We start from the raw sequence: 25568 nt of genomic DNA on the forward strand, positions 1-25568 counted from the left end.
AAAAAAAAAAAAAAAAAAAAAAAGAAGAAGACCAAAATGTCTGTTGGCGACGGTGCCTCACGCGCCCTCAGCATTATCTCTTCGCTCTCTTAGTCCACAGGCTTAGGTGAGTATATGCCGTTGGATTGAACTGATGAAACGTATGAACGGTGGAGATGTGTGTTGACTGATTTTAGTCTCCCGGCTATTCAAGTGAGGGATAAGCCAATCGCAATTTTTTTGAAGTGGGGGAAGCTGACACTTTTTGAGCCTTTTTCTTTCTCTATTGGGCCATTAATGGGCTCGATTTGGTCTCAACTCTCAAAATTTTTGTGTGTGTGTGTGTTTTTTTTAATAAACTGTTTAAATGATCTCTCGAATTTCGATAATACCCCAAAGGCCCAAACGTCGTCACAAAATTTCCATTCTCTTTAGAATCATTATATTAAAAAAAAAAACATAATCCGACAACAACATTTTTTTTTTTTTTTGTCACTCAAACAACAACATTCGTAAGTCGCTATTTAGGTTAGGACTTAGAAATAAAATAAACTACATATATAGGAAGAATATATTCTACTTACTTCGATGTGAATAGGGTTGAAGTGAAAATCAAACTAAGAGTTGGTGAGGGAAGTGACAAACTATTTTTTTATAAGTCAAGAAAGTTAAGCTGACCAAAAAGAGCAGCCACACACACATACATATATCATATATGAAAGCAAAGCAAAGAGCCTTTATCTTTTTAGTCAGACTAGTGTCTAAATTCCATGCATTTCCTAATGTTTTAGTCAACAATTGTACTTTCATTTGATTTTGTGTTGTATATATTTGTTTTGACGCCACGCCACCACTAAACGTTATTTTCTTACTTTATGGTAAACAAAAAAAAAGACAAATAAGAGAGAAGCGCACCGTTCCTACTTGTCATCCAAACCCGATGGTTTTGTTGCCTTTGCTTTCTAAACTGTTCTTGACTATATAACAACTGTTGCATTCACCTTTCTCATGTAGCTTACTTACCATCTTTACTAGTAAAATTCTCGCATTCAACATTTCAACATTCAATGAGGCTGCTAGAGTTTTAATGTGAGCCCTAAAAGAGCTACATGTCCAAGTAGAGTATATGATGGAGTTTTGTGATCCCTTATACGGTTAAACAAATAATTTCTCGAGGACCTATATGAGTCACTTTTGTTTTACTAAATCATTATAATGTTGAAACGATATCATAGAGCTTGACAAGTGGTGAGGATTTGTAATTTAGTTCTCTTGCTTTCTTTTGTTCTTTTCCTATATATGCGTGGATGGTACGCGCCGTCGAAGGAAAATTGTCGGTAATCCCTTCGATTCGAAACACCAATAGATGACTTGAAATGTGGCATCACTGCTTCTTTGACCAATAGAGAGATCTGAAAAAGGTGATGGATGATTCCTTCATTTTCATGCATTATTTTTTTTTACTAAAGCCGACATTAACTTAAAATTATTTGATTATGTCATGGAAAGAAAAAGAAGAGAATTAGCTTTGGAAACTTTAATCCAACTGAAACTTCGAAAAACTATTTTAATTTGGAATTTCTTCTATTATTTTACTTGCTTTTACGATACGTAAACTTAATTACATGATCAAATTCGTACGACTCTGATGAATCTTACCTTTCACTCAGATCCGTTGAGCCCCAGCTTACTTTTTTTTTTTTTGGTTAAAAGAAATAATATATATATATAAGTTAAGGTGTCGAAAAGTAACGTACAAAGCATGAAAAAGTCAAAAAGATAGTCATCAATTTTGAAAAAATGAACAATTTACATGCTCCTACAAAACAAGAAAGCTAAATTATAACGCAGCAAGACCATAATTATTCTTTATATACGAAATACCAAATTTCCTATCACATTAAAAAACATTTCCTTCAGAATACAACTTCTTCTATGTGGTAATTTTTGCCATGTAATGATCTATATTTTAATATTCTAGAAATTTGTTTTTATTATTGGTACTTGATTACTCATGAGCATAAACACAATTTTACAAATATAGGTAAACATGATGAAGAATATGCATGATTTGCGTTCATCGTTTTTGTAAATTGATAGTACCAGCACACCTAAAAGGGGTCCAAACTAGTTGCTTCATATCACAATATCCTATTTTACCAACATACATAAATATATGTGTATATATTCACACTATAACTCGTGATTTATTTTTTATTTTTTTATTTGTTTCCTATGTCTAATCAAACATACACGTTACTACTAAACATATATTGACAATATTATAACTCGGTTGGTAAATGCAATGACTAATGCAGTTTCCCTGTAAAAAATTAACAAATCACGTATTAAATATTAACTATATATACAAAAATCAAATGCAAATATTGTGTTAGCCTAAACCTGTTAGAGACAAGCGTTTTGTGTTTAAGAAAACAAATTTCGTGGATCCAACGTAAATATGATCAAAATATCAATGGTTGGTTTCAAACCTGAACAAATTACATCACATCAAACATCGTTTTTCTTATAATTTTAACAAAATATTTACAATACAGTTGTGTGTAAGTATATGCATCATGATTATATGCATGTTAGAAACGTATGTTCCTTGAAAAAGGTTCAAAGTATTTATATTCTTGTCTCAACCACCTTATTAAATTTAAGTAACGTCTCTATCTCTTTCTGTGGAGTCGTGTTACGTCTTTCTAGTTTGAGATCTTCTACTATTTGTTCTGTTCAAGAATAGTACTTGTCGACTATGGAAGATGCTGGTTATCATTTACGGTGTAACGATAATATTTATAACGACGACGAGGAGCGTTTGGCATTGCCCATTATGATCGGAAAGCCAACATCCACAGCGGAACCACAGCCGCCGCCTCCGCCATCACCACCGCCACCGTTCTTGGTAAAGACCTATCAAGTGGTGGAGGATCCGACAACAGACGAGGTTATATCTTGGAACGAAGACGGAACTGGCTTCGTCGTGTGGCAGCCGGCGGAGTTCGCTAGAGATCTTTTACCAACACTTTTCAAGCATTGCAACTTCTCTAGCTTCGTTCGCCAGCTCAATACTTACGTACGTATATGCTCCACTCTTTCAATTAAGCAGTTATAACAGTATTTGTGTTGGTTTGAGTTTACTAGCCCTAAATTATTTTCTTCGGTAATTGATCCATATATGAACATTTATTAACTTGGGTGAATGATAAAATGACTACACCTTTTTCCTCTGCTATAAAGTAAAAACACATAGCGAGTGTTATTTTTCTAAATAATAACGTTAAAAACAAAAAAAGGCTGAATAGCATAATATATCTATAATTAACATGCTAGTAAATATATAAAGTAATATTTTTATAGAGGAATAACACTTTTATAGGGGTTTGTACGTGGATTTCCATAATGACATTAATCAGTATGGTTACAAAAATCTTATAGGGGTTCCGAAAAGTAACGACGATAAGATGGGAATTTAGTAATGAGATGTTCCAAAAGGGGCAAAGAGAGCTTATGAGCAATATCCGAAGAAGGAAGAGCCAACATTGGTCACGCAACAAGTCTCATCATCAGGTTGTACCAACAACGACGGTGAATCAAGAAGATCATCAACCGCTTGGGATTGAGCATCACCACGAGGATCAACGGTCTTCCTCCACTTCCTCGTCTTTTGTATACACTGCATTACTCGACGAAAACAAATGCTTGAAGAATGAAAACGAGTTATTAAGCTCCGAACTCGGGAAAACCAAGAAGAAATGCAAGCAGCTTATGGAGTTGGTGGAGAGATATAGAGGAGAAGACGAAGATGAAACCGATGAGGATGCTAATGAAGAAGATGATGGGCTTAAGTTGTTCGGAGTAAAACTTGAATGAAAAAAATCGCTAGATGAAACCAGTTTCTTCAGATTGTTACAAGTTTTGCATCACTATATATTGTACTCTTTTAAGACATGCAAGACCAGAATTACATATGTCCGAAAAATCTCGGATTCTGACTGTGTTGTATATTGATTAAGCTTCGTGTTCAAAACATGGTATATCGTGTGTATTAGTGTATAGGTAGACATAAATTAAGAGCACATTTTCTCATATACTTACTAGTTACTGCGAGTTAGGTATCCCGAAAACCCTAACTTCTTTTACACTGCTTATCTTTCGAGAGAATCCTTATTTAGGGTTAATCTATTTGTTGTTTTTGGGTTCACTTGGCAGGTTCTTGGAGATAAATTTTTCATGGGAAGATAAATAATCAATGCATTTGATTATGTTGTCTGGTTACTGATTTCTCCAAATCTAACTTGAATCATCTAACAATGTGTGGCTTGCATACGATTCATCATTTGACTATGCTATCGGGTAATTCTAACGATTACTGGATCAATCATTATTACATAGTTGAGTTTATAAAACCATCTAACAATGTGTGGGGTGGTAGTAAGATTCAAATTTCCATATAAAAATCTACTTTAATTGTCTTACTAAGTTTGAACAATACGTTTATATAGTCATCAAATTAGTTTGAGATCTTCCTAGCCCTTATTCCCTTTAATAATGATTGATACAGTTATTCTCTCAGATTCTTACAAGTCTGCATATATATAATCGTTTAAGACATGCAAGATCAAAGCATGTCGGACAAATTTCGGATTTTGTGCTGTATATTGATAAAGTTTCATCATGGTCAAAATATGAACATCGTGTATATATATAAACATGAAGAGCACAGTTTTCTCATCTATATGCCATATTTACAACCATGTTGAGTAAATGAGATTATGACTTTGATTAGATATCTCTTTGGGCTGTGGCCAGGGTTTTGGTTATACAAGCCGCAATAATGGCATCAGTATCACTGGTTATGAGTTAGCTGCAAAATGATTGAATATGGTCTCAAGTGTGGATTGACTTATGCTGTATTCAGCTACTCCCAACCGATTCCTGCCATAGAAAGAAGCAAATTTCTTTCCTCAGACTTACAAAGACTGATTTATGTGGATCATGGAGTAGAAACAGTTAAGAGAAGAATGTCTTACCGGTTTCTTTCAAGGTGTCCAAATGCATCCGCAAGTGACAATCCTCCTTCTCCAAATGGCAACTGCAAGATAACCCACAGAGAAACATTGAGCACAAATCCAAGAGCGATCTTAGAGCCAATGGGATTTTGTGTTTAATTACCTGGTACTTAATACTCAGTCCATTGCAGCTTTTGAATGTTGCACCGGGGAACGAAGATTGTATGAAAGAATCCAAGGCTGAAAACTTTTCTTTGGTTAGCCACCACTCGGCAAATATTGGAAGTGGAATACCACCTGTGCAGTATTAAACGGATAAAACATATTTTATGCTACAATTCATGAAACAAGGCAAAATCTAAAAATGTATGTAACATGTGTGCTCGTACCATCTCGAAACAGCTGCTCTGAAAACTGGTCATCGAATCGCACATTTTCCTCAGGCATGGGAGGTACTAGAGTACTCACTCTCTGCTCATTACCAAGAGACTTGGCAATGCTTTGTACCATTTCTGGAGACAAACTGATTTCTGATGCTGAAGCCGTATCAGGAGTAATAGAGTCAGAGACGCCTATACAAATTTCGAGATCACCCAGAAAACTTCTAGGCTGCGTAGGAACGTTAAAAAGCCACTGCTGAATCATTTGGCAAAAGTTCTCCAGTTCCACATTGCTGACTTCGTTGGGTTTGACCTAATTTGTAAGACAGCTAACATTATGCAAAAGCTTTGAAAAATGATCCTTCCCACCATTGAAACAAAACAGCATTGTAAAAAGTACCTCTAACTCAAGGTGGTTTCCGTAGCGTGTCTTTAAGTGTTGTGGACTACCTATGCATCTTAGGCGGCCTCCTACCTGTAATTTGAGGAGTATGGTTCTGTGAGGTTGAAAGATTTAAAATCTAACGCCCTAAAGAGTTCAAAAGGAGTTACTAAAATACCATGATCCCGATCCTAGTGCAAAGTGCTTGAGCTTCATTCATGCTATGAGTAGTCAGAATGACCGCTGTCTTTCCACTCCTTGTCGACAAGCGGGATATCACATCCCACATGAATCTTTTAGCAACAGGATCCATACCTTAAGCATTTAACAAAAAACACCAAAAACTTGAGTAGCTAAGAATAGAACAGAAAGGAAGTCCTCGTTAGTGACTCCAAATTCCAACTGGTCAGGCAAGTCAGCCAAAATTTTGATTTGGTTATACCTGTAGATGGTTCATCGAGGATGACAATAGGAGGATCTCCAATCATTGCAATAGCAACGGATAGTTTGCGCTTGTTTCCGCCGCTAAGCGTGAAGGATGGCTTGTGCGAATGTTTTAACAAGTCAAACTCGACTAACTTTTCCATAACCACCTGTTATTAGATAATACATATCAGAATTATACAATTAGGAACTTCCACTAGTTAGATATATAATATACCTAATAGTATAATTGTGGTTTTGGATACATTTTTGAATCTTATCCTAGACGGTAGAGAAAGATGATTTTATTTCAATGTTGTGTTGGTATTTAACTTGGCCAAAACCTACACTACTATTGGGGAATCACAGAACTCATCAAGGCGTGTAAGCAAGCATCAAAAGTCAAATCTGAATATGTACCACTTACATTATCAATTCTATGATCAACTACTCCTTTGATCCTTGCATATAGTTCAAGGTGCTCCTTCACAGTCAAATACTCGAATAACGCATCAAACTGGGGGCAGTAGCCAATCTGAGTAGGAGAGACAAAACAGATTTTAACATTTAATGTTAATTCTACGGACTCAGTGAGATTGTTAAAGTAAATGAATTGACATACATGCTGACGGATAGATTTCGGACTCGCTACTATGTCTTTGCCAAAGACGAAGGCAGTTCCACCAGTTGGGGTTTCTTCTCCTGTTGCACCCAAAGAAGTGAGAATAGTCAATGCTATTGCTTCAGAAATTGCAGTTGTTTATTTAGCTGTCATTAAGTATTTAAGATAACAGCTCCACGAATAGTTTCCAAACACCAAGGAATCACAATATACCAGATAACATAGACAAGGTAGTAGTCTTCCCAGCTCCATTCGTCCCTAAAAAGCCAAAACATTCTCCTGCTTGGACCGAGAAAGTCAAAGACTGTACAGCTACTTTTGGGCTCTGATGTTTGCCACCAGGATATACCTGAAACAGTAGTACTTCAAGAAAAAAGAGAGGAGAATATCTGTTAACTCTTGGCTAAAAAGAGTAGGCTTTAATACCTTCCTCAGGTTCTGTAAGTAGAGCATGGGATTGTCTGTCAACCCCGACATCACCCTGTCTCTTTCCTCTTGCACGTCTATGTCATCCTCCATATCAGCGGAAACGGCTCCAGTCGAATCCTTGAGAAGTGGCTCTGTATAACTAGAACCAGCACCTTGCTTGAAAGCTTTGAAATTCTGCCACCACTCCCCAATTGAGAACGACATCACCTTTTGGACAGGCACGAGCTCAAGCGCAAGCGTCACAAGGAAGTAGAATATACTCTGTCAAATATAATTTCAGTTATACTTCATGTCGCTATAATATAAATCAACTATAATTTTGTGTTTATCCCATGAAAAAAAAATAACAACAGTAGCATATGATGGATCCATTTTCTCAGGTTTTCAAAGAAGTAGGGACAAAATTGTTGAAGAACATGGACGACTCTAACCTCCAAACCAAGGTAACAGATGGACGCTCCAGTGACATTCCATTCGAACACCCCATGACTAGATTTGTCTTTCATTCCCTGCCTTAGAAGTGCTAATGAAGCCAATCCATCAGAGAAGCAAAATCCTGGCGATAATCTGAAGAAGTTCTGTAGAAGCATACGAAAAAGAATCAGTTCCTAGTCTTTTCAAGGCTCACCGAGGTCAAGAAATTAGAAGATTCCACACCTTCAGATATAAATTTGCACTAGCAGTTGCTGGAATAAGGCCCATAACAAATGAGACAACCATAAGGATAAGACCAGAGAAGAAGTGGACCATAAGAATAACATTCTGCGATTACAGCAAAAACATCTATCCATCAGTAAAAAACCTCTAACAGTATGAAGTAACTGAGGAAAAAGAAAAAACAAAAACAATATGGGTAAGAGCATAGGGTAGCTAGAAGTTGCCTGAGCCATGCTATGCTCGGTGAAGAAAAACGTAAGACAGTATGTTGATGATGCAATTGCCAAGCCATACTCCAGGAGCATAATGATAGTCGGAAGAAACCGACCTATTCCAATAAATTGTTCCAGACCTAAGGAAAGAAATCAATCATTTCAGTAAGTTTATAGCAAAGTAGTACAATGAAATAGAAGTTCAAATGCAAATGAAAATCAAAAACCAACTTACCAAAAGCATAGAAGAGGATCATTGCAAATGTTGACGGAAATAAGAAACTGATGAAATCCCATATGTATGTTGATAACCAGTATGAAAGAACAGAAACCTGCAAGCCATAAATGATCATGAGGCCAATTTTAGGATTAAAAGTAAGAACCTGGGACTGATAACATGCTTATATTTGGTATTCCAGAGAAAATTTTACCCCACTAATAAGCTGTTGATGCTTTGCTTTCACCTCCCGCTCCTGAATAAAATAAAATACTTATAGAGAGATTCAGAACAAAATATTGGTAAAAGTAGCACTAAAGAAAAACCTTATGCCAAAACTTCTTGACATTTGACCTTACCTTAACAATGGGAACAGCAAAGGAAGCCGGGATAAATGAGAACACAATGTTAACAATAATTGCAGCGGAAAAGGCATCCAAATCCTGCATTGAACAGAAAATAAGATCAAAACTACTGGTTCGTGACATTTTGTTGATACGAAGAAAACAATTTTCAGAGAAGACAGGGACATTAGAATCTGATATTTTGTGTCCGAGGAAAAATAAGGTAGAAGCCTGTCGATTTTTCTACAGACTTTTACATTGGTTCCCTCTTACTGACAATCAGTTTGAGAGATCCAATCAACTCTAACCTATCGCTCAAACTGAACATAATTTCAAAAAAATAATAATATTGATACCACAGAGAGGGAACTACTATAAAAAGAAAGACATACATGACGCTGTATGTGCTGAGTTTTTGTTGGGGGCAAAGGATGGTTTCGGGTTTGAATTGTCATATTCTTGTTACCCGTAACAAGTCGGAGAATCGCAGCATGCATAACATTGATGTAGATTGGACCAGCATGCTGACAAGTACCATTGTGTAACACGGTGTATCCTAAACTTCCATCTGGATGCTGGCCATCCATTAAAATTGCCCCATACCTAAAGACACTCACACGTAGCATTTAGCAAAGTCAGTACATAAAACAGTACTCTGTAACATTCCCAAAGAGGTCACCAACGTAGGAAAGTTAAATGTAAAGAAAATAATGTTTTGTCTAAAACAATGTTAACTCTTTGATTAATAACAGTGTAAGGCATGTCTCGCAGAATAAAACAAAATGTTCATTTAGATATTACGAAACAAGAAAATCATACATAACTTTAAAAGCAGAAATTTATATGACCAATGCATCTTTCAGATTGGCACAAATGGATGAGACAAAGGGCCCTCCCAACTTTTAATGCATACGTTAAATCATGAGAACCCTCACTTCTAGCAAAAAAACAGGGGAACAGAATACTAGAAGGCAGCAATATCTGGAGCAAATGGGTTATCTAGCTTAAATTTCACAAAATACAACAAAACACGAATCTGTTAGTGACCTATACATACCTTGACTGGTAGGACTGATCAAAACTAGACATCAGATATTCGCTCATTGAAAGCAGAGTGGGCCCCAACGTGGGACCTACTGCATCAATTGCATCAGCCAATGCCTCTTTTGGATTAGGAAATTTATATGAAGTATTCCTCAAGGGCTGAATCCAGCCTCCTTCGATATATTGTGCAATCTGCATGCATCGAAGAAAAAAATTGAACACAAACAATATTTAGTAATATGGACTCAACCATAGGGCACTGTGATCAAATCATGTAATAAATTTAACAATTGAATGTGTAACAGAACTAGTGCTTGCTGTACTACTTGTAACAAAACCTAAGGTAAATTGTTGACAGCTGCGTAAGAGCAAACCCTCTACATCCAGTAACTCAAATAGTGAAACGAATACGTCAGCAAGCAATTAGTTTTCTTATGCCTGTGTAGAAGTTAAGAGAGTGAAAATGAATTTTGATTTACCAAGATCACGGTGATAGTTACTAGAGCGAGTAAAATAACATGCCACCTAATTTTATTCAAAATGCGAGAACGTGCCATTCAGAGATATCACAAAATATAAATGGGACTCAACAGACCTCTTTGGCAATTGGCTCAGACAGATCAAAAGGAATCGGACCACCACCACCGTTGCCGCTCAGGAGAGGATTAAAATATGCAGTTGTCAAAGTTATGGATTTCTGATCAGGATGTGGCTTGAGCTGAAGAAAAAGAAGGCCAAAAAGCAAGAAAACTGCTGGGATGATGAACTGGAATGCCACTGTTTTGCGGTCTCTGTAAGCAGATCTTGCTCTTTTTATAAACAATGCTTTGCAATGCCGCCAAAACATTGACCTAGATATAATGGAACAACCACAACATTGCATGCTGATGAATCCAATGAAAGTCCAAACTGCAGCAACTATTAATCTGCAAGCTTTTGCAACTGAGGTAATTATAACTCCAGCGCCCTCATTACAACTTGATAGCAACTTAGGTTGCATAATACTTTTCTGATCAGATCCAATGCATAACAGAGAAGCCTTGGTATCAGGAGAGACAAATATCTCCTCCTGCTTCTCCTCGATATCTAAGTTACAACCAGCAACTCTCAGAAACACCTCTTCAAGTGTCGTGACAGATATACCATAACTCTGAATACCAGGATAATCTGAGTCATCAATCTCACTAATCTTAGATCTGTCAACAGAATTCTTCATGCAACTTTCGATTTCTCTGAACATGTTTTCAAAACAAGGCAAGGAAGCCAAAGGAAGCTTGAAAGAAATTTCGTTTCCCACCTGGACAATCATCACTTACAAAGATTACGCAAGAAACGGGCTTTAAACATATATAAAAGTAGTAACAAAGTACTCTAGGGGAAATATCTGCAGCCATTAATATGCTATGATATCCATTTTTTAGGAACTCAGGTCACAATTGGAAGATATTAACTAAAAGATGCTCTATTCTAGAAGTTTTGGACCTTTGCAAAGTATCACAGCATGCAGCATGCAGCATGCAGCAAGGTAGACTCATTCTTTCATGTAATGTATTAGTTGTTCAGATGCTCTCAATCTCCTTAGAGAATGTAAGTAATATACCTCACTCACACAGGTTGCTGATGGGATGTGACGATGAACTATACGTGCGGCAACAGAGACAGCAGGAGAAGTCTAAAACATAGATTACCACCGGTTAAAGATGTCCTAAATATAAATATTAACAACATTGACGAAAATGAACAGAATTCAAACAAACCTTTACAAGCGTAAGAGTGTACCCAACCCCATAGTGATGCTTCAGGAAAATCGAACTGCTTAGCCATAAAAAGCCCCAAAAAAAATTGGTTAAGTGCTTAATGGTTAACTAGAAATTCAGAAAACTATACCTGAATAATTCAGTTTATTTTTTGAACAACATGAATAATTCATATGGATCAGAAAAAGAGACAAGTTTTCTTTACTTCTGAAGCACTTTATATGTCTAGTTAAATAGCATAAGCTTGGGGAATCTTTTCTTTAAAAAAAAAATGTCGAACCATCAACACCAAATCAAAACACCTTCTACGACTCATGANAGTAACAAATTACTCTAGGGGAAATATCTGCAGCTATAAATATGCTATAATATCCATTTTTTAGGAACTCAGGTCACAATTGGAAGATATTAACTAAAAGATGCTCTATTCTAGAAGTTTTGGACCTTTGCAAAGTATCACAGCATGCAGCAAGGCAGACTCATTCTTTCATGTAATGTATTAGTTGTTCAGATGCTCTCAATCTCCTTAGAGAATGTAAGTAATATACCTCACTCACACAGGTTGCTGATGGAATGTGACGATGAACTATACGTGCGGCAACAGAGACAGCAGGAGAAGTCTAAAACATAGATTACCACCGGTTAAAGATGTCCTAAATATAAATATTAACAACATTGACGAAAATGAAAAGAATTCAAACAAACCTTTACAAGCGTAAGAGTGTACCCAACCCCATAGTGATGCTTCAGGAAAATCGAACTGCTTAGCCATAAAAAGCCCCCAAAAATAATTGGTTAAGTGCTTAATGGTTAACTAGAAATTCAGAAAACTATACATGAATAATTCAGTTTATTTTTTGAACAACATGAATAATTCATATGGATCAGAAAAAGAGACAAGTTTTCTTTACTTCTGAAGCACTTTATATGTCTAGTTAAATAGCATAAGCTTGGGGAATCTTTTCTTTAAAAAAAAAATGTCGAACCATCAACACCAAATCAAAACACCTTCTACGACTCATGAGCAACCATTTGAAAAAACCGACTCAATCATATCACTTCATAGTAACCAACTCAAATTAAGCAATCCTATGGTGTGAATGCTTGGTATAATTTGTGTTATTAGCATGCCTTAAAAAAATGCATCGTTGTTCTTCCTAACTTTAAATGAAATAAATTAAATAAAAAACGAAAAGAAGGACAAGCTACAGAAAAAGTCAAGAATAGTTTAGAAACACTTAACCTGCCACAACACTTAAGAGACCCGTTAGCCATGATTCCTATCCGATCTCCAAGTTCTTCAGCTTCATCCATGGAATGTGTTGTCAACAATATTATTCTACCCTTTTTAATTTTCTTAATTAACTGCCATGTAAGACGCATTGAGTACGGATCCATTCCACTGGTTGGTTCATCGAGAATGATCACCTGAAAGATGAAGCATATTCAACGACAACTAACTAGAAGAAACATACGAAATAAGATGTCTTTGTGTTTCCTTCTCACCTTACTGTTACCTATCAATGCGATTCCAAGTGACAATTTCCTCTTCATGCCTCCGGAAAGTGCCCGTACAAGTGTACTAATTTTATCAGACAATCCCACCTGGAAGAAATCAATACCCAAGATCAGACAGCTGTGACTTATACCCAAAATTGAATTCATCTGTCGTCCTCCATAACTATATTACAGAATCAAACTTAGGCAGTCTGAAATTTTAATGCTTGTAGGCCACACTAGCATTAGCAACTAGATTCTATCAAAACGAAATTCAGAAATCCAAGTTTGTGAATGTGGTTTGTTGGAGAGGGAAAATCCACAAAGCTTGTATTTCATTACATACTTACTTCCTCCGCCATATCAACAACTGTGCTCTTCAAGGAACCTTCTTCAACACCTTTAAGAACCGCAAACATCTCCAAGTGTTCTCTAACCTACAGTAGATATAAACCATTCAGATATCATATTCGGATGGAAAAACATCTAATCTGTCATAAGCCTGAAACTTTTGCATAGAATGAAACGATTCAACAAACAAGAGAGGCAGATAAATGTTTCATCTTACAATACATGTTCCTACGTGATATTTAGCAAGTACTCTCGATTAAAGAAGATACAAAAAATGAGAGAAGGATATTAAACGCAACGCACACAACTGGTAGTTGGTTTGTCCCTATGCTAAAAAAAAGTGGCATGATCGAGGAATAGCCACCACAAGCCAGTCACATCACTGAATATACCTGAACATTTTCTCTAACGCTTATGTCTATATCAGATCATCAGGGTTGAATCCACTACAACAAGCTTGAGCCTAGCAGTGGTTTACGTAATTGACAGTTCTGAACAATTTTCTGATCCCTTTCCTTGATCATATTATAAACTAAAGATAATATTATCATGTTGATTCGAATAGCAAGCATCACATCCTTCACTTAGAATAAGACCAGAGAAAAAGAAGGGATTTTCTTTCACTTACTGTCAGTTCTGGAAAGAGGATGTCATGCTGAGGGCAAACACCTAGTTCTTTCCGTATCTCATCCTACCGAAAGAGATTCATATAGTCAGAAACAAGAATGCAAGAATTAGCAGCATACAAAAAGTATTAAAGTGATGCTAGAAAAAAGAAGGCCTATCTAACTATCTTACTAGCTTATAAATCAGAGGTTTTTGGTTATGCAAGAAGATTAGAGATTCAAGTAAGAACAGCAGAAAAAAATTACCATGTTTGTTATAATACTGTTTCCAAATATCAGGGCATCTCCAGACGTTGGGGGAAGAAGGCCAACAAGCATTGATATTGTTGTGCTTTTACCAGCTCCATTATGCCCTTCAAGCAAATGAAGCAAGCTTTAAAGAGAATATCAAAATTCGCAATAGCTTTTCTTCACGTGATTTTCATGCATGGTGTTCATGAAGGAGACCAATATTCATCAGAGACAACATTGAGACGATAAAGCCCGGGAACAGAAAATATCAAAATTGAAACTTTCTTAATATGTTAGCCTCACTATGCACAAGAGCTCGTAAACAATGAATACAAATATCAAACTGACTAAATTAGCCTCACTATGCACAAGAGCTCGTAAACAAAACTAGATCTTTTGTTTGCGAAATCATATAATTTATGGAAATTGTAATGTACCAGGTCCAAATTGTGATGTTTCAGAAAAAAACCAAAAGAATAAATTCAAACTACAATTTCTGAAACATTACAATTTGGACCTGGTACTTTAGTAAGCAAATACAAGTGAGGTTAGAGGAGATGAGAATGTCTAATACACAGGAAAGACATACCCAGAAGTGAAAGTATCTGGTTCTCGTATAATGTAAGTTGCAATGAATTAACTGCACAACAATTTCCCCTTCTTGAGGCATAGACCTTATGCAGATTTCTAACTTGTATGCACCTACAGAGCAAACACTAAAGGTGAATTTAATGTCCAGCTATGTAAAACATTAATTGGATTTTTTGGGTTGGGATAGGAATCAACCTCCCGTCAAGCTCTTGTTGCCTCATTTCCAGGCTTATTGATTCAATAACAGGATCAAAAGGCTCTCCCTGAGTAACCTCTATATTCTCCGCAAACATATTAGCATCGGGATCTGGAATGGGATTTTGGAAGTCTTTTTTCTTTCTCCCAAAACACTTGCTGAAGATGAAGTTCCATGGGTACCGCACACCATTTTCCCTGGGGAGGACCTGAGGAAATAAACTCTTGGATTAGGCCCAAAAATAAACCTCCTGATTACAGTTATTTTTTAACAAGAAACAATATCAAGAACAAAAAATCAGCTCACAAAATACCTTGTCCAGATAAAAACCAAGTGCACAGTAAAGAATAGAGTCGAGTAACATCATTAAGAGGCAGACAAAAAAACTTACTCCAGACGATGCCTACATGAAGATTGACCAAAACAAAGGTTAAGAATAAAAGCAGAATCAACCTTGGCATGTAGCCACAAACATAACTACCATACCCGCCATATATTGCTCCAACGTAGTCCAACATGCGCACGCTCATAATCAGCAAAGTTGATTGACCCGAGAGCAAATGCAGTAGGCGAAAGCAAAGAAGCAACTACCTTCAATACCCTACAAGACCGACACTTAATTTTACATTAATGTATTCTAGAAAAAATGTTTGTGACAAAGATGAGCATAATTTTTGTCTATCCATAATACAGCTGTCACGGAAAAAAAGAAAAGAAAAAAAGCCTAAACATACATGGAGACAGATTCATCGTTTACAGTGTAGTAAGGGAAGAAGGCTCCGAGAAAGGCTAGGGTCCCAACTGCCACAGCTGTCTTTGCTCGAGTGAAAAATGTTGATATCATAAATGAGAGCATGATTGCGCTGACCCCAAATAAAAAGAAGTATGTGAAGACTAGTGTCGTATCACTATACTTAAAGAGACTTCCCATCGTACAAGCTGTGATAATCCCAGAGCACAATGCGAACTGCAGAAGAAAGTCTAGTTAGAAAAGAAAAAGAATACCTCGAACTAAAAGTTATTACATATATCGAAAGAAGTAAAGCGTCTGCTTTTTCCAGCTGAAGTCAATATTGTTGACAACTTGTGGTTTGATCATAGCCATGGGACGAGGCAAACAAAAGTTCACAAGTCAAATTTCAAGCAGAAAAACTTGCCTGCAATGCATAAGTGATAAACCAAGACAAATGAAATATCTCATCCTTCAAGCCCATCATGTAAAGTCCTTCTCTTATTTTTTGTTCCTGCAAGCTCAGAAAGAAAAAAAGCCTCAGTGAAACAAATATTGGTAGAAAACAAAAACTATTTGTAAACGCATAATATCTATCAGCTGTTTTCCAAAGTAAGCAAAGTACATAAACCCAAACCAACCTTCTCGAAGACAGAGTAGCTGATAAGCCGGGAGATAGGAAACAGAAATCCCAGAAGGTACCTGCTCAACAATTATATAATCATCCAAACCATACAAAGACTCAAATACCATACATATATGTACGGGAAACCGAAAGAAAACATAAAGCAGCTGATACATACAACAATCCCATTACGCTTTTGACAATAGACTGAAACTCATCATCAGTATATTCGCGGGTTGGAAATGGAACCATTCGTATCACTGAGGGGCTAAACAGAGTCCATGGCAGCTCAAAGCGTATAGCTGAACCAAAATTTGAATGTGATAATGGCAAGTCGAGATTTTGCTGAGAAGCAAATATAATGAAAGAGTCTACCACCTGCTGAAGCTGCAAAAGGGTATAAGACCAATCAAAACCGGGGGAAAAGCAAGATAAAACCTCCTATTTCAAGAATTTCAATTCAAATCTGATGAGTTGATCTAGTTTACTAAATAGTAACTACTGGTTTACTGTGTGATAATCTACCACCAGATTTGGAGTTTCTTTGAATAACTCTAAATTCCCTATAATAGCATAGTATATATATAGTCTACAGACAAGAATTATTTGACTACTGTACTGCCAAGTAGCTTAATGGGGAGAGCTAAGAAGATAATAGAAAAATTACGGGCGCAGATTAAATGAACTTTCAATGAAAATAAGTAAATGACCATACAGTCAAGAATCCGCTGAAGCTGTATTGCATTGTTGGTATGGAATTAATCCCCATTTCCAGATCATTGATATAAGGTCCATTAGTGTCCATGATCGACTTGACATTAGGGAACCCTGCGAATGCCCATGTGTGGTTCAAGCGGATGCTATAATCAAACGAATGAGGTCCTTGTTCATGGAATACNTCAAATACCATACATATATGTACGGAAAACCGAAAGAAAACATAAAGCAGCTGATACATACAACAATCCCATTACGCTTTTGACAATAGACTGAAACTCATCATCAGTATATTCGCGGGTTGGAAATGGAACCATTCGTATCACTGAGGGGATAAACAGAGTCCATGGCAGCTCAAAGCGTATAGCTGAACCAAAATTTGAATGTGATAATGGCAAGTCGAGATTTTGCTGAGAAGCAAATATAATGAAAGAGTCTACCACCTGCTGAAGCTGCAAAAGGGTATAAGACCAATCAAAACCGGGGGAAAAGCAAGATAAAACCTCCTATTTCAAGAATTTCAATTCAAATCTGATGAGTTGATCTAGTTTACTAAATAGTAACTACTGGTTTACTGTGTGATAATCTACCACCAGATTTGGAATTTCTTTGAATAACTCTAAATTCCCTATAATAGCATGGTATATATATAGTCTACAGACAAGAATTATTTGACTACTGTACTGCCAAGTAGCTTAATGGGGAGAGCTAAGAAGATAATAGAAAAATTACGGGCGCAGATTAAATGAACTTTCAATGAAAATAAGTAAATGACCATACAGTCAAGAATCCGCTGAAGCTGTATTGCATTGTTGGTATGGAATTAATCCCCATTTCCAGATCATTGATATAAGGTCCATTAGTGTCCATGATCGACTTGACATTAGGGAACCCTGCGAATGCCCATGTGTGGTTCAAGCGGATGCTATAATCAAACGAATGAGGTCCTTGTTCATGGAATACCACTGCTCCTTTTATTTTTGGATTCGAACAGTTCCTAAGAAATCATGATGAGGCTTTATTAGTTTAACATTAAAAAACGAAAAAAGCATAGACAGCTAGTTATAAGACTACGTTACTCGTGAAGATAAAATGCAGACACACTGGACATGTGAAGTCAAAATATTTCCCTTATACCAGTTTTGTTAGTACTATCATCAAAGTTGTAGCATATTGTAACAATTAACCCAAGGAGATACTGCCATTATTCAAGAAATGCTAACCAATTCACAGAATCAACAGAAAGAAAAAATTGAAGGCGAAGAGAAACCAGAGATGAAATTGCCTTCTTATCAGCTCAAACAAAGAACAAAACATACCTCACTTGGCTGCAGATACCATAATCCACAGAGGTTATATAATTTTCAAGCTCTAAGTCATCTTTAAAAATTTTAGTAACAAGCTGCAAACAGAAAACGCAAGGCTCGGTTAACCGTATGACATATGAAGAGTAAACTGAGCCAAAAGATTTTTAAATGGAGCATAAAAAGAAGAAGTGATAGTACCCGCAGTTCCGGGAACTTAAGAGACAAAATGTCGATCATGTTCTTTGTTTCATCAGTGTCAGGTGCAAAAGCTAGATATTGCCCCTCAGCAACCAAAAGCTTCAAAATTTCAGGGAAACTAGGAGAGATGCCTTTGCCCACTTGGACGACCGTATCTTTCTCCAAGTTCCTGCAGTAATCAACAGAAGAAAACGAAATCAAAAATCCAATTTTAGTAATAAAATTTACAAAGAGAGACACAAGTGACAATGTAAGCTTACGAGCGAGCAGGGTGAATTCTGGTGTCAACTTGTGTCCTCACGGCTATCAACAACAACATTACAACAGTCGGAAGCAAAATCTGCCCCAAACAAAATTAAAGAAAAGAATCAAAAATTACGCTGGTTGGTGATCAACAACAACATTACCCAATTCGAACACAAAATTTTCACAAACAGACACAGCAAATTCAATTCAGCGCCTCCAAAATGAGAACAAACAAGACCCAGAAGGAAAGCTCAGACGGACGATCAGTGAAACAAGAGAGAGAGAGAGAGAGAGAGAGAGAGAGAAACCTCAGCTGAAGTAACGAAGGGATGACGAGTTTTGAGGAGCCAATTCTTACGGAGCATGGCCTTCAATTGTATCCTCCAAGTACCCATTTCGTTCCGAGTTGCCCAAATTCCTTAGTAAGTCAGCGCTGAGAACCCAGAACCCTAGAGCAGAGAGATTGAGATGAAGAGATTCTAATGTAATCGAGAAACAAAGGGGAAAAAAGATTGGCTTCCTTCAAGAAGAAACCTTTACAAACTTGGGAAAGCAAAACAATGAAAAAGCAGAGAGAGAGGTGGCGAAGGCTTGGGGCTCACCTCACTGACATTTGTTTCTGCTTCCTTTTTTTCTCTTTTTGCTAATTTTTTTTTTTATCTATGGATTGAAAATTTAATTTATTACTATTATAGTATTATCTATCTCAAAAATCCAAATAACACAAGTGGTGGTCGGCATAAAAAAAAAAACAGTAAAAAATCAAAAAAAAAAAAAAAATTAGGAAACTTGTTTAGTATAAGAGCGACTGACTAAAACAAACAAAAGAGAATTGATAAATTATACCAACCCAAACGAGGTAAGGAAAGATTCGATTAGATTAATGTCACTTAAAGATAATCTTAATAACAGTCGTTGATAAATTAATAATCTTTAGCGTCAATGCCAAGTAGGGGATGGTTCTCATGGGCTCTACATGGTACGTGGAGCATTCTGATTCGTTTATCATTGCTTTGTTTGACTCAATCACGCCAACTAGATTACCAGAAAACGACGACGTTCCTAATTTTGACGATAATTAATTTCAGAAGTTCTTTCAAAGGTTGCCAAGACTAAATAAGAGCAGCCATTAAAATATTCTTTCATTTCTACTACCCAACTCGATCGTCATTATTTTTTCAAATCTTCTAAAAGGTGAATCTACCTTCACTTCCCATGATTAATTGTTGGCATTATGATTAATTGTTGGCATTATAATTGTGCAAAAGAACGCAGGTAGAAGAATTATCGAAAAGCAGACGCACTTCGCAACATGATCAACGACTGTGATTACGAGTTTGTTCATATTCAAGGTAATGAAACACTTGTTCGGAGGCACCGAATAAGACTCAAGTAACTCTTTTTCCCATTAAAATAAACTCTCTTCAAATATCAACGATTGATCTATATTGTGAAGAGGTTTTTGTTCAGGTAAAATTACAATTACTTTACTTTCTTTCCATCTGATAAAAGCTGTTAAAACCGATTTTTTTGTTGTTTCTTTATAGGAAGAAATGTTGAAAGGAGGTTTTGCTTGGCATTACATACATCATTACCATAAAACGATGACGTTCCTAATTTGACAATTAATTAATTTCAGAGGTTTTTCAAAGGTTGTCAAGACTGAATAAGAGCCGTCATTAGAATATTCTTTCATTCCCACTACCCAACTCGATCGTTATTATTTTTATTACAAATCTTCTAAAAGTTAAAGCTACCTTCACTTCACATGATTAATTGTTGGCATTATAGTTGTGCATTTGGTTGTTGGTGTTTGGATTCAGTTTGGTGGCTTTTTTATTTTTAAAAACATAACTATTTGATTTTAATTTTGGCTAACAATAATTTATATTTTTGATTAATATCAAAATGATTCATTTGAGATGATATTTTGACAAGGACATTTTTGATCACATAAGCTATTAAAGACAAATATGAAACTTAGAAATACAAAACCATAATTTATAATTGCTACATGAGCTATGCATTGAGCAAATTGATTAGTTTGTCTTTGAAGAAAACTAGAAAAGCATTGATTTAATTGTCAAATGGATGGTTATAGTTGGTATGCTTTTGATTTTATTTCATTCAGAGAGAAATGATCGAGAACGCGAAAAAAAGGAAGTAAAATAGTGTTTGATTGGCTGAAATTTTTTCGTACATACTCTTTGTTCCTTTATAGCAGATTTATTGAAAAACTATAAAATATAAGGTTATATTTACAATTTTAACATACTAGAAAGTGCAAATAAACTGTCAAACATTAGCAATGTCACATTAAAACAAAACATATTTGGTTAACAAATCTGTTAAGTATTTTTGAGACAAATCCTTAAATACTAGTTTATTATTTAAATGTAAATTTATATACTCAAATATCCAATCCATAAAAAGAAAAAAGAAAAAAAATCCGGTTAAAATGATTGATTATACCACATTTTGTTTTCTCAAATCGATAATATCATTGAATACTTCGAATTTAACAAAACAACGACATCTCATTTGTTTTCAAAGAAATTTTAGATGTTATCAGTTATCACATCTTCAAAATTAAATGAAAAAAAAAAAAAAAAAAAAAAACCCTTCGTATTCAGTTCAAAAATTCTGTTTTTAACTAATTTTTTTAATCAAAAAAACTAAACGTGAATCAAATGTAAATGACAAATTAGAAGCGGGGGCTATTGGGCCGGAAGCTCTTTTGTGGCCCAGAATCAGATTTGATTTTTTTTTGTTATTATTATTATTTTAAATAGCAATCAACTACTGTCTGAAGTCTGAACGTGTGTTTCATAAATAACCTCCGATTAAAAATTGGAAACGATAAAACCTTTTCATTCGTGCAGCTGTGCTTCGTTGTCTACTTGTCTTGTTCGTCCCCAGTTTCCTCAATCGAACATTATCAACTTGCCTTTTTAATTTCCAGAGAATAATCCTTTACGGTTTTCGATTTTCTCCACAGTTTGGAATCTCTGATTGTTGTTAGCTCGAATTTCTCCGCCGGCGACTTTTCCCGATCAAGTTTGATTCTGAGAATTCGCCAATAGGTAAAATAAGCTGCTGAATATGCACAAAAACCAAACCCCCATCTATTTATATCACTCACCCACATAAAATCTATCAAAAGTATTCGTCTTTCTCTATTGGTTGTTGGTGGGGTATATTCAATACAAGTGATCATTATTTTAGTCTTACTCTTACTTTTTCTTCGATTTCCACTTTTCCAATTTGTTTAGTAAACTTTTTTTTATCTTTTGTTTTTTTAGAGATAGTGGAAGACAAATCTTGACAAACTTGTTTTTGGATCCCTTTCTTGTGAAAACTCGTTTTATGCTTCTGTAGAGAAACTAATAAACTAAAGTCATTGTCATGAATTATGTGACTGCATTTAATGTTTACTTGTCACATTGTTTGATTATGTCTTGTTGTCTCTCTTTCTTGAACTTTCCTTAATGTCTTTTCTTTTTGCGTCTGTCTGTGTCTGTGGATTTAAATATATGTGCAGGTGGAGGGAGCAACATTTTCACCACCAGCACCTTCTAAACAAGTCATTGTGTTTTGGTTACAAATCCTATGGCTACGGGTCAAAGCCGCATAGAGCCCTATCGAACTAAGTCTTTTAGTAGGGAGAGCAGTCTGAGCTCTTCTTTAAGCTTATCACGTAGTTTGCCTCACCTGATTGACAATGACGTCGATGGTGAGAGTGTCTCTGAGGCAGGGGATATTGGGGATCGCTCACTTCGGAGAAGGCATAGTGCTGGTAGAAGCAGCCGTTTGTCTGCTGATGATTTGATTGAACAAGGGACCCTTGATACTTCTCGTCAAGAACAAGATGTATTACATGATCTTCGAGCTTTTAACACAGATTTTGTAGTCAAACCTTTGCCTGAGAACATAACACCATCTCCTTTACCTACCAAGTCTCTCTTGTCCCCTCCTGAGGAAATCGACCGGGTAAGGACAACCTCTAATTTCGTGTAGTTACATTAAAACTGTTATGTGTTCTGGTTTCTTAGTTCCATATTTTGATCTATGATAGCTCGTGGTTTGTACAGGGAAAGGAGGAAGAGTACGTGTTACCAAAGTCCTTGGAATACATTTCATGCCTAATTCACTTGGCTGTTTTTGGGATTTTTGGGGTAAATTCCAGTGGCTTTATTCTTGGGATAGGCTTTATTCTCTGTTGTGCTTTGTTTTGGTTTTAACCATTGTGAATCCCCTCGCTGTCTCCAAATCAACAGGCCATTACGAGATATCTGCTGCAGAAGTTGTTTGGACCAACTGGTGCTCGAGTAACAAGTGATGGGAGCATCTTGTACCTTGATCTTCCCTCCAACATGGTAAAAGCCGCAATCCACTCATCTCATCTTTAATCATAAACCTATCTTTCTTAAGATAAATTCTCTAGATGATATCTTTTAGGTAGGTTCATTCTTGATGGGTTGGTTTGGCGTCGTATTCAAAGCAGATATAGCAAGAGTTTCTGAATTTGTGGCGATAGGATTATCGACTGGTTATTTGGGTAGCCTGACAACATTCAGCGGTTGGAACCAGAAAATGCTGGATCTTAGTGCTGATGGTCAATGGGTATTTGCCGTGCTTGGCTTTCTTTTAGGTAAAAAAAACAAAAAATTCCTTTCTCAAAATCTCCAATCACCTCCAAAGTTGGATGTTACATATTTGCTTACAGCATAAACAACTTTACAGGATTGTTTCTCACGTCATACTCTATAATTCTGGGAGTGGAAACGGCCAAAGGGTTTAAATGGCTTCTTCATAGAAGAGCTTCTTCTGAGGAAAAAAACCCTTGCCTTAAGGTTAACACCTTCCAGAGCCATATCGTGTCCCTGACTCTTATGCTTGTGTTGCTTGTGGCTTTACTCACAGCAAGTTCCATTCTGCTTGTGAAAGAATTTGACAAAGGAACAAGCGAGGCTCAGCTATGGTTAGGTTGCTTAGTTGCAGCCCCTGGTGTCTGGCTCAGATGGTTCTTAGCCCGGCTCAATGGACGTGGACTGGGAAAAGATGGACAACACTTGAGGTGGGTCCCATTTGGCACCCTCATTGCAAATGTAGCTGCAGCTTGCGTTATGGCAGCATTGGCCACTTTAAAGAAATCGGTAATAAACTCTCTCCCTCCCTCTCTATCTCTACCAAACAGATAACAGAAGATAACATTCTTTGTATATATTTTCGGAAACAGGTGAACACGAGAACATGTAACACAGTTGCTTCGAGCATACAGTTTGGTCTGTTGGGATGTCTGAGCACAGTTTCGACCTTAATGGCTGAGTTCAATGCGATGAGAGAAAGTGATTACCCATGGAGAGCCTATGCGTATGCATCTTTTACCATTGCAGTTTCTTTTGCGATTGGAACTGTTATATACTCAGTCCCTGTCTGGACAGTAGGATTCAGTTAGTTGTATCAAAGTCTTTTGCAGATGATGTGTAGATACATAATTGTAACAATTGGTAGAGATGTATGATTAAATCGGTCACAATCAAATTATACCTTGTGCTGAAGTATTAAGAGCAAACTTTTTATACTATAATGGTAACTTTTTTCTGTTTAACACAAAATAAGATGATTCTATATTACACACTGAAAAGTAGTACTGCTGAAAAGAAAGAAAAAAAAAAACACAATCACTAACAAAACCTGTACATTCCAGCTTAAGACCACTGTCGTTACACTTCTCCCAACTTTTTCTCCATAAAAGAGACAAACAGAGATGTCAAGTCGACGAATTCATCACACAAAGGAGAACCAGACATACATAAGTCAAAAGGGAACGGCTCATTTCTCTTGTGGGATGTAGCTGTAAGTGGAACAGCTGGTCTCTGTCTTTGTCACCTGCAGAAGAAAGAGAGACAAAATAAAAATGACGTAAGGAAGATGTCTTGTAATCAACCTCTGAAGTCTGTGGTTTCCATCACAAATATAAATAACTACGAACCTCTGAAGTATGAGAGGATCCTGAAGGAAGAAATGGTGTCCAGAGAATAGGGTCCCCAAGAGGATCCAATGAATTGTAGTTGGTGAGCAATGGAGCAGTTAAGAGAGAGGTAAGTGGGTACATGCTTTTCTGAAGAGACAAAGCAGCTGCAGTAGCAGCACCGCCTAAAGGAACTCCATGACTCACAACTGGTTTCTCTATTGCCTTGCCGTGATTTTTTTCCATATTGATGATGTTACGATTTACATTCTCATCGTTTTCATTAGTGCTGCTTTCTTGGATCTTCAGTACTTTCTCTTCTAGGCTCTTGTAGGCAGGCGACTGAGACAAGATGCTTAAAGCAGAAGAGCTTGATGGTGATGATATTTCTTTTTCTTTTCTCTGAGTGCCACGAAGGACGCTAAGGTTTGGCACCTTGTATGGTTCTGTTGCCTGGGATGTGTGTTCCAGTGTTTTAAGCTCAGTACCAGCATCTTCCACTTTTGCATCCTCTGATGCTTTTGATGAAGATTCTGGTTGACGGGTTTTGTTGACTCCCCACCATTTTATGTATCCTGTTAGATCGATCTTTCTTTCCAGACAAAAACTACCTAGAAAGTCACCTTCTGTTCCTCGATCATCACCTGCCCCTGTTATTATTAATGATCATGAGTTTTACATGGTATGATGCAATGCAAGCACACATTTGTTCCAATCACGTCAATGTTGTTAGTAACTCACCGTAATGAATGTTACTGAAGTATTCAGGTCCAGGCATACGACTGGCTGATGCATCCCATCGGCTGGTTGGGAAT

General features: G+C 36.6%; 4 protein-coding genes and 1 long non-coding RNA gene across 12 annotated transcripts in view; 3 read left to right on the forward strand and 2 right to left on the reverse strand.

Moving 5' to 3' along the window:
* LOC104782660 (heat stress transcription factor B-3-like) lies at nucleotides 2584-4033 on the forward strand. Its single transcript, XM_010507653.2, has 2 exons — nucleotides 2584-3061; nucleotides 3424-4033. Exons 1-2 carry the CDS (start codon nucleotides 2741-2743, stop codon nucleotides 3856-3858), a joined length of 756 nt encoding a protein of 251 aa, XP_010505955.1. The 5' UTR covers nucleotides 2584-2740; the 3' UTR covers nucleotides 3859-4033.
* LOC104782661 (ABC transporter A family member 1-like) lies at nucleotides 4617-19398 on the reverse strand. 5 transcript variants are annotated; one of them, XM_010507655.1, is made up of 42 exons: nucleotides 19382-19398; nucleotides 19088-19228; nucleotides 18794-18873; nucleotides 18534-18702; nucleotides 18348-18430; nucleotides 17976-18025; nucleotides 17027-17193; nucleotides 16490-16698; nucleotides 16328-16388; nucleotides 16114-16200; nucleotides 15691-15923; nucleotides 15443-15557; nucleotides 15270-15359; nucleotides 14956-15164; nucleotides 14759-14871; nucleotides 14185-14291; nucleotides 13941-14003; nucleotides 13312-13398; nucleotides 12971-13069; nucleotides 12708-12892; nucleotides 12170-12224; nucleotides 12013-12084; nucleotides 10303-11004; nucleotides 9721-9899; nucleotides 9056-9266; nucleotides 8679-8762; nucleotides 8534-8575; nucleotides 8338-8434; nucleotides 8115-8242; nucleotides 7891-7995; nucleotides 7665-7811; nucleotides 7231-7494; nucleotides 7018-7153; nucleotides 6805-6884; nucleotides 6610-6717; nucleotides 6202-6352; nucleotides 5938-6074; nucleotides 5778-5852; nucleotides 5387-5690; nucleotides 5161-5294; nucleotides 5019-5080; nucleotides 4617-4923 (listed from the first exon to the last, which is right to left on the reverse strand). In XM_010507655.1, exons 2-42 carry the CDS (start codon nucleotides 19172-19174, stop codon nucleotides 4842-4844), a joined length of 5649 nt encoding a protein of 1882 aa, XP_010505957.1. In that variant the 5' UTR covers nucleotides 19175-19228; nucleotides 19382-19398; the 3' UTR covers nucleotides 4617-4841. The 5 variants fall into 5 exon arrangements, with proteins under 5 accessions (XP_010505957.1, XP_010505956.1, XP_010505960.1 ...); XM_010507654.2 differs by lacking the exon at nucleotides 19382-19398 and having other exon boundaries at nucleotides 19088-19369; XM_010507658.2 differs by lacking the exons at nucleotides 17027-17193; nucleotides 19382-19398 and having other exon boundaries at nucleotides 17809-18025; nucleotides 19088-19370.
* LOC104782663 lies at nucleotides 19896-20625 on the forward strand. Of its 2 annotated transcripts, none has more exons than XR_767050.1 (3): nucleotides 19896-19973; nucleotides 20055-20249; nucleotides 20327-20625. It is a non-coding gene; the product is annotated as an uncharacterized LOC104782663 (long non-coding RNA). The 2 variants fall into 2 exon arrangements; XR_767051.1 differs by having other exon boundaries at nucleotides 19909-19973; nucleotides 20048-20249.
* Nucleotides 21510-24442, forward strand: LOC104782665 (fluoride export protein 1-like). Of its 2 annotated transcripts, XM_010507663.2 has the most exons (8): nucleotides 21510-21686; nucleotides 21778-21862; nucleotides 22321-22769; nucleotides 22871-22954; nucleotides 23057-23155; nucleotides 23238-23430; nucleotides 23523-23935; nucleotides 24019-24442. In XM_010507663.2, the coding sequence occupies exons 3-8, from the start codon at nucleotides 22389-22391 to the stop codon at nucleotides 24235-24237; spliced, it is 1389 nt and encodes a 462-aa protein (XP_010505965.1). In that variant the 5' UTR covers nucleotides 21510-21686; nucleotides 21778-21862; nucleotides 22321-22388; the 3' UTR covers nucleotides 24238-24442. The 2 variants fall into 2 exon arrangements, with proteins under 2 accessions (XP_010505965.1, XP_010505964.1); XM_010507662.2 differs by having other exon boundaries at nucleotides 21510-21862.
* The window catches only part of LOC104782664 (AP2-like ethylene-responsive transcription factor At2g41710), a 4147-nt gene continuing 2918 nt past the window's right edge, over nucleotides 24340-25568 (reverse strand). For both annotated transcript variants that reach the window (XM_010507661.2, XM_010507659.2), the window contains exons 8-9: nucleotides 24775-25403; nucleotides 24340-24671 (exon numbers count right to left, since the gene is read on the reverse strand). In XM_010507661.2, coding sequence (XP_010505963.1) covers nucleotides 24615-24671; nucleotides 24775-25403 — 686 coding nt within the window. In that variant the 3' untranslated portion in view covers nucleotides 24340-24614. The remainder of the gene's footprint in view (nucleotides 24672-24774; nucleotides 25404-25568) is intronic.

Source organism: Camelina sativa, chromosome 4, assembly GCF_000633955.1.
Source record: "Camelina sativa cultivar DH55 chromosome 4, Cs, whole genome shotgun sequence".
NCBI classification, from domain to species: domain Eukaryota; kingdom Viridiplantae; phylum Streptophyta; class Magnoliopsida; order Brassicales; family Brassicaceae; genus Camelina; species Camelina sativa.

Coding starts and splice junctions, on each gene's coding strand:
- LOC104782660 (XM_010507653.2), top strand. CDS start 2,741: ATGGAAGATGCTGGTTATCATTTACGGTGTAACGATAATATTTATAAC. Junction 3,062..3,423: donor TTCGCCAGCTCAATACTTAC/GTACGTATATGC, acceptor AAAATCTTATAG/GGGTTCCGAAAAGTAACGAC.
- LOC104782661 (XM_010507655.1), bottom strand. CDS start 19,174: ATGGGTACTTGGAGGATACAATTGAAGGCCATGCTCCGTAAGAATTGG. Junction 12,225..12,707: donor TCTCTTAAGTGTTGTGGCAG/GTTAAGTGTTTC, acceptor ATGGCTAAGCAG/TTCGATTTTCCTGAAGCATC. Junction 7,812..7,890: donor GTGCAAATTTATATCTGAAG/GTGTGGAATCTT, acceptor ATGCTTCTACAG/AACTTCTTCAGATTATCGCC.
- LOC104782665 (XM_010507662.2), top strand. CDS start 22,389: ATGGCTACGGGTCAAAGCCGCATAGAGCCCTATCGAACTAAGTCTTTT. Junction 22,955..23,056: donor CTGTTTTTGGGATTTTTGGG/GTAAATTCCAGT, acceptor CCAAATCAACAG/GCCATTACGAGATATCTGCT. Junction 23,431..23,522: donor CGTGCTTGGCTTTCTTTTAG/GTAAAAAAAACA, acceptor ACAACTTTACAG/GATTGTTTCTCACGTCATAC.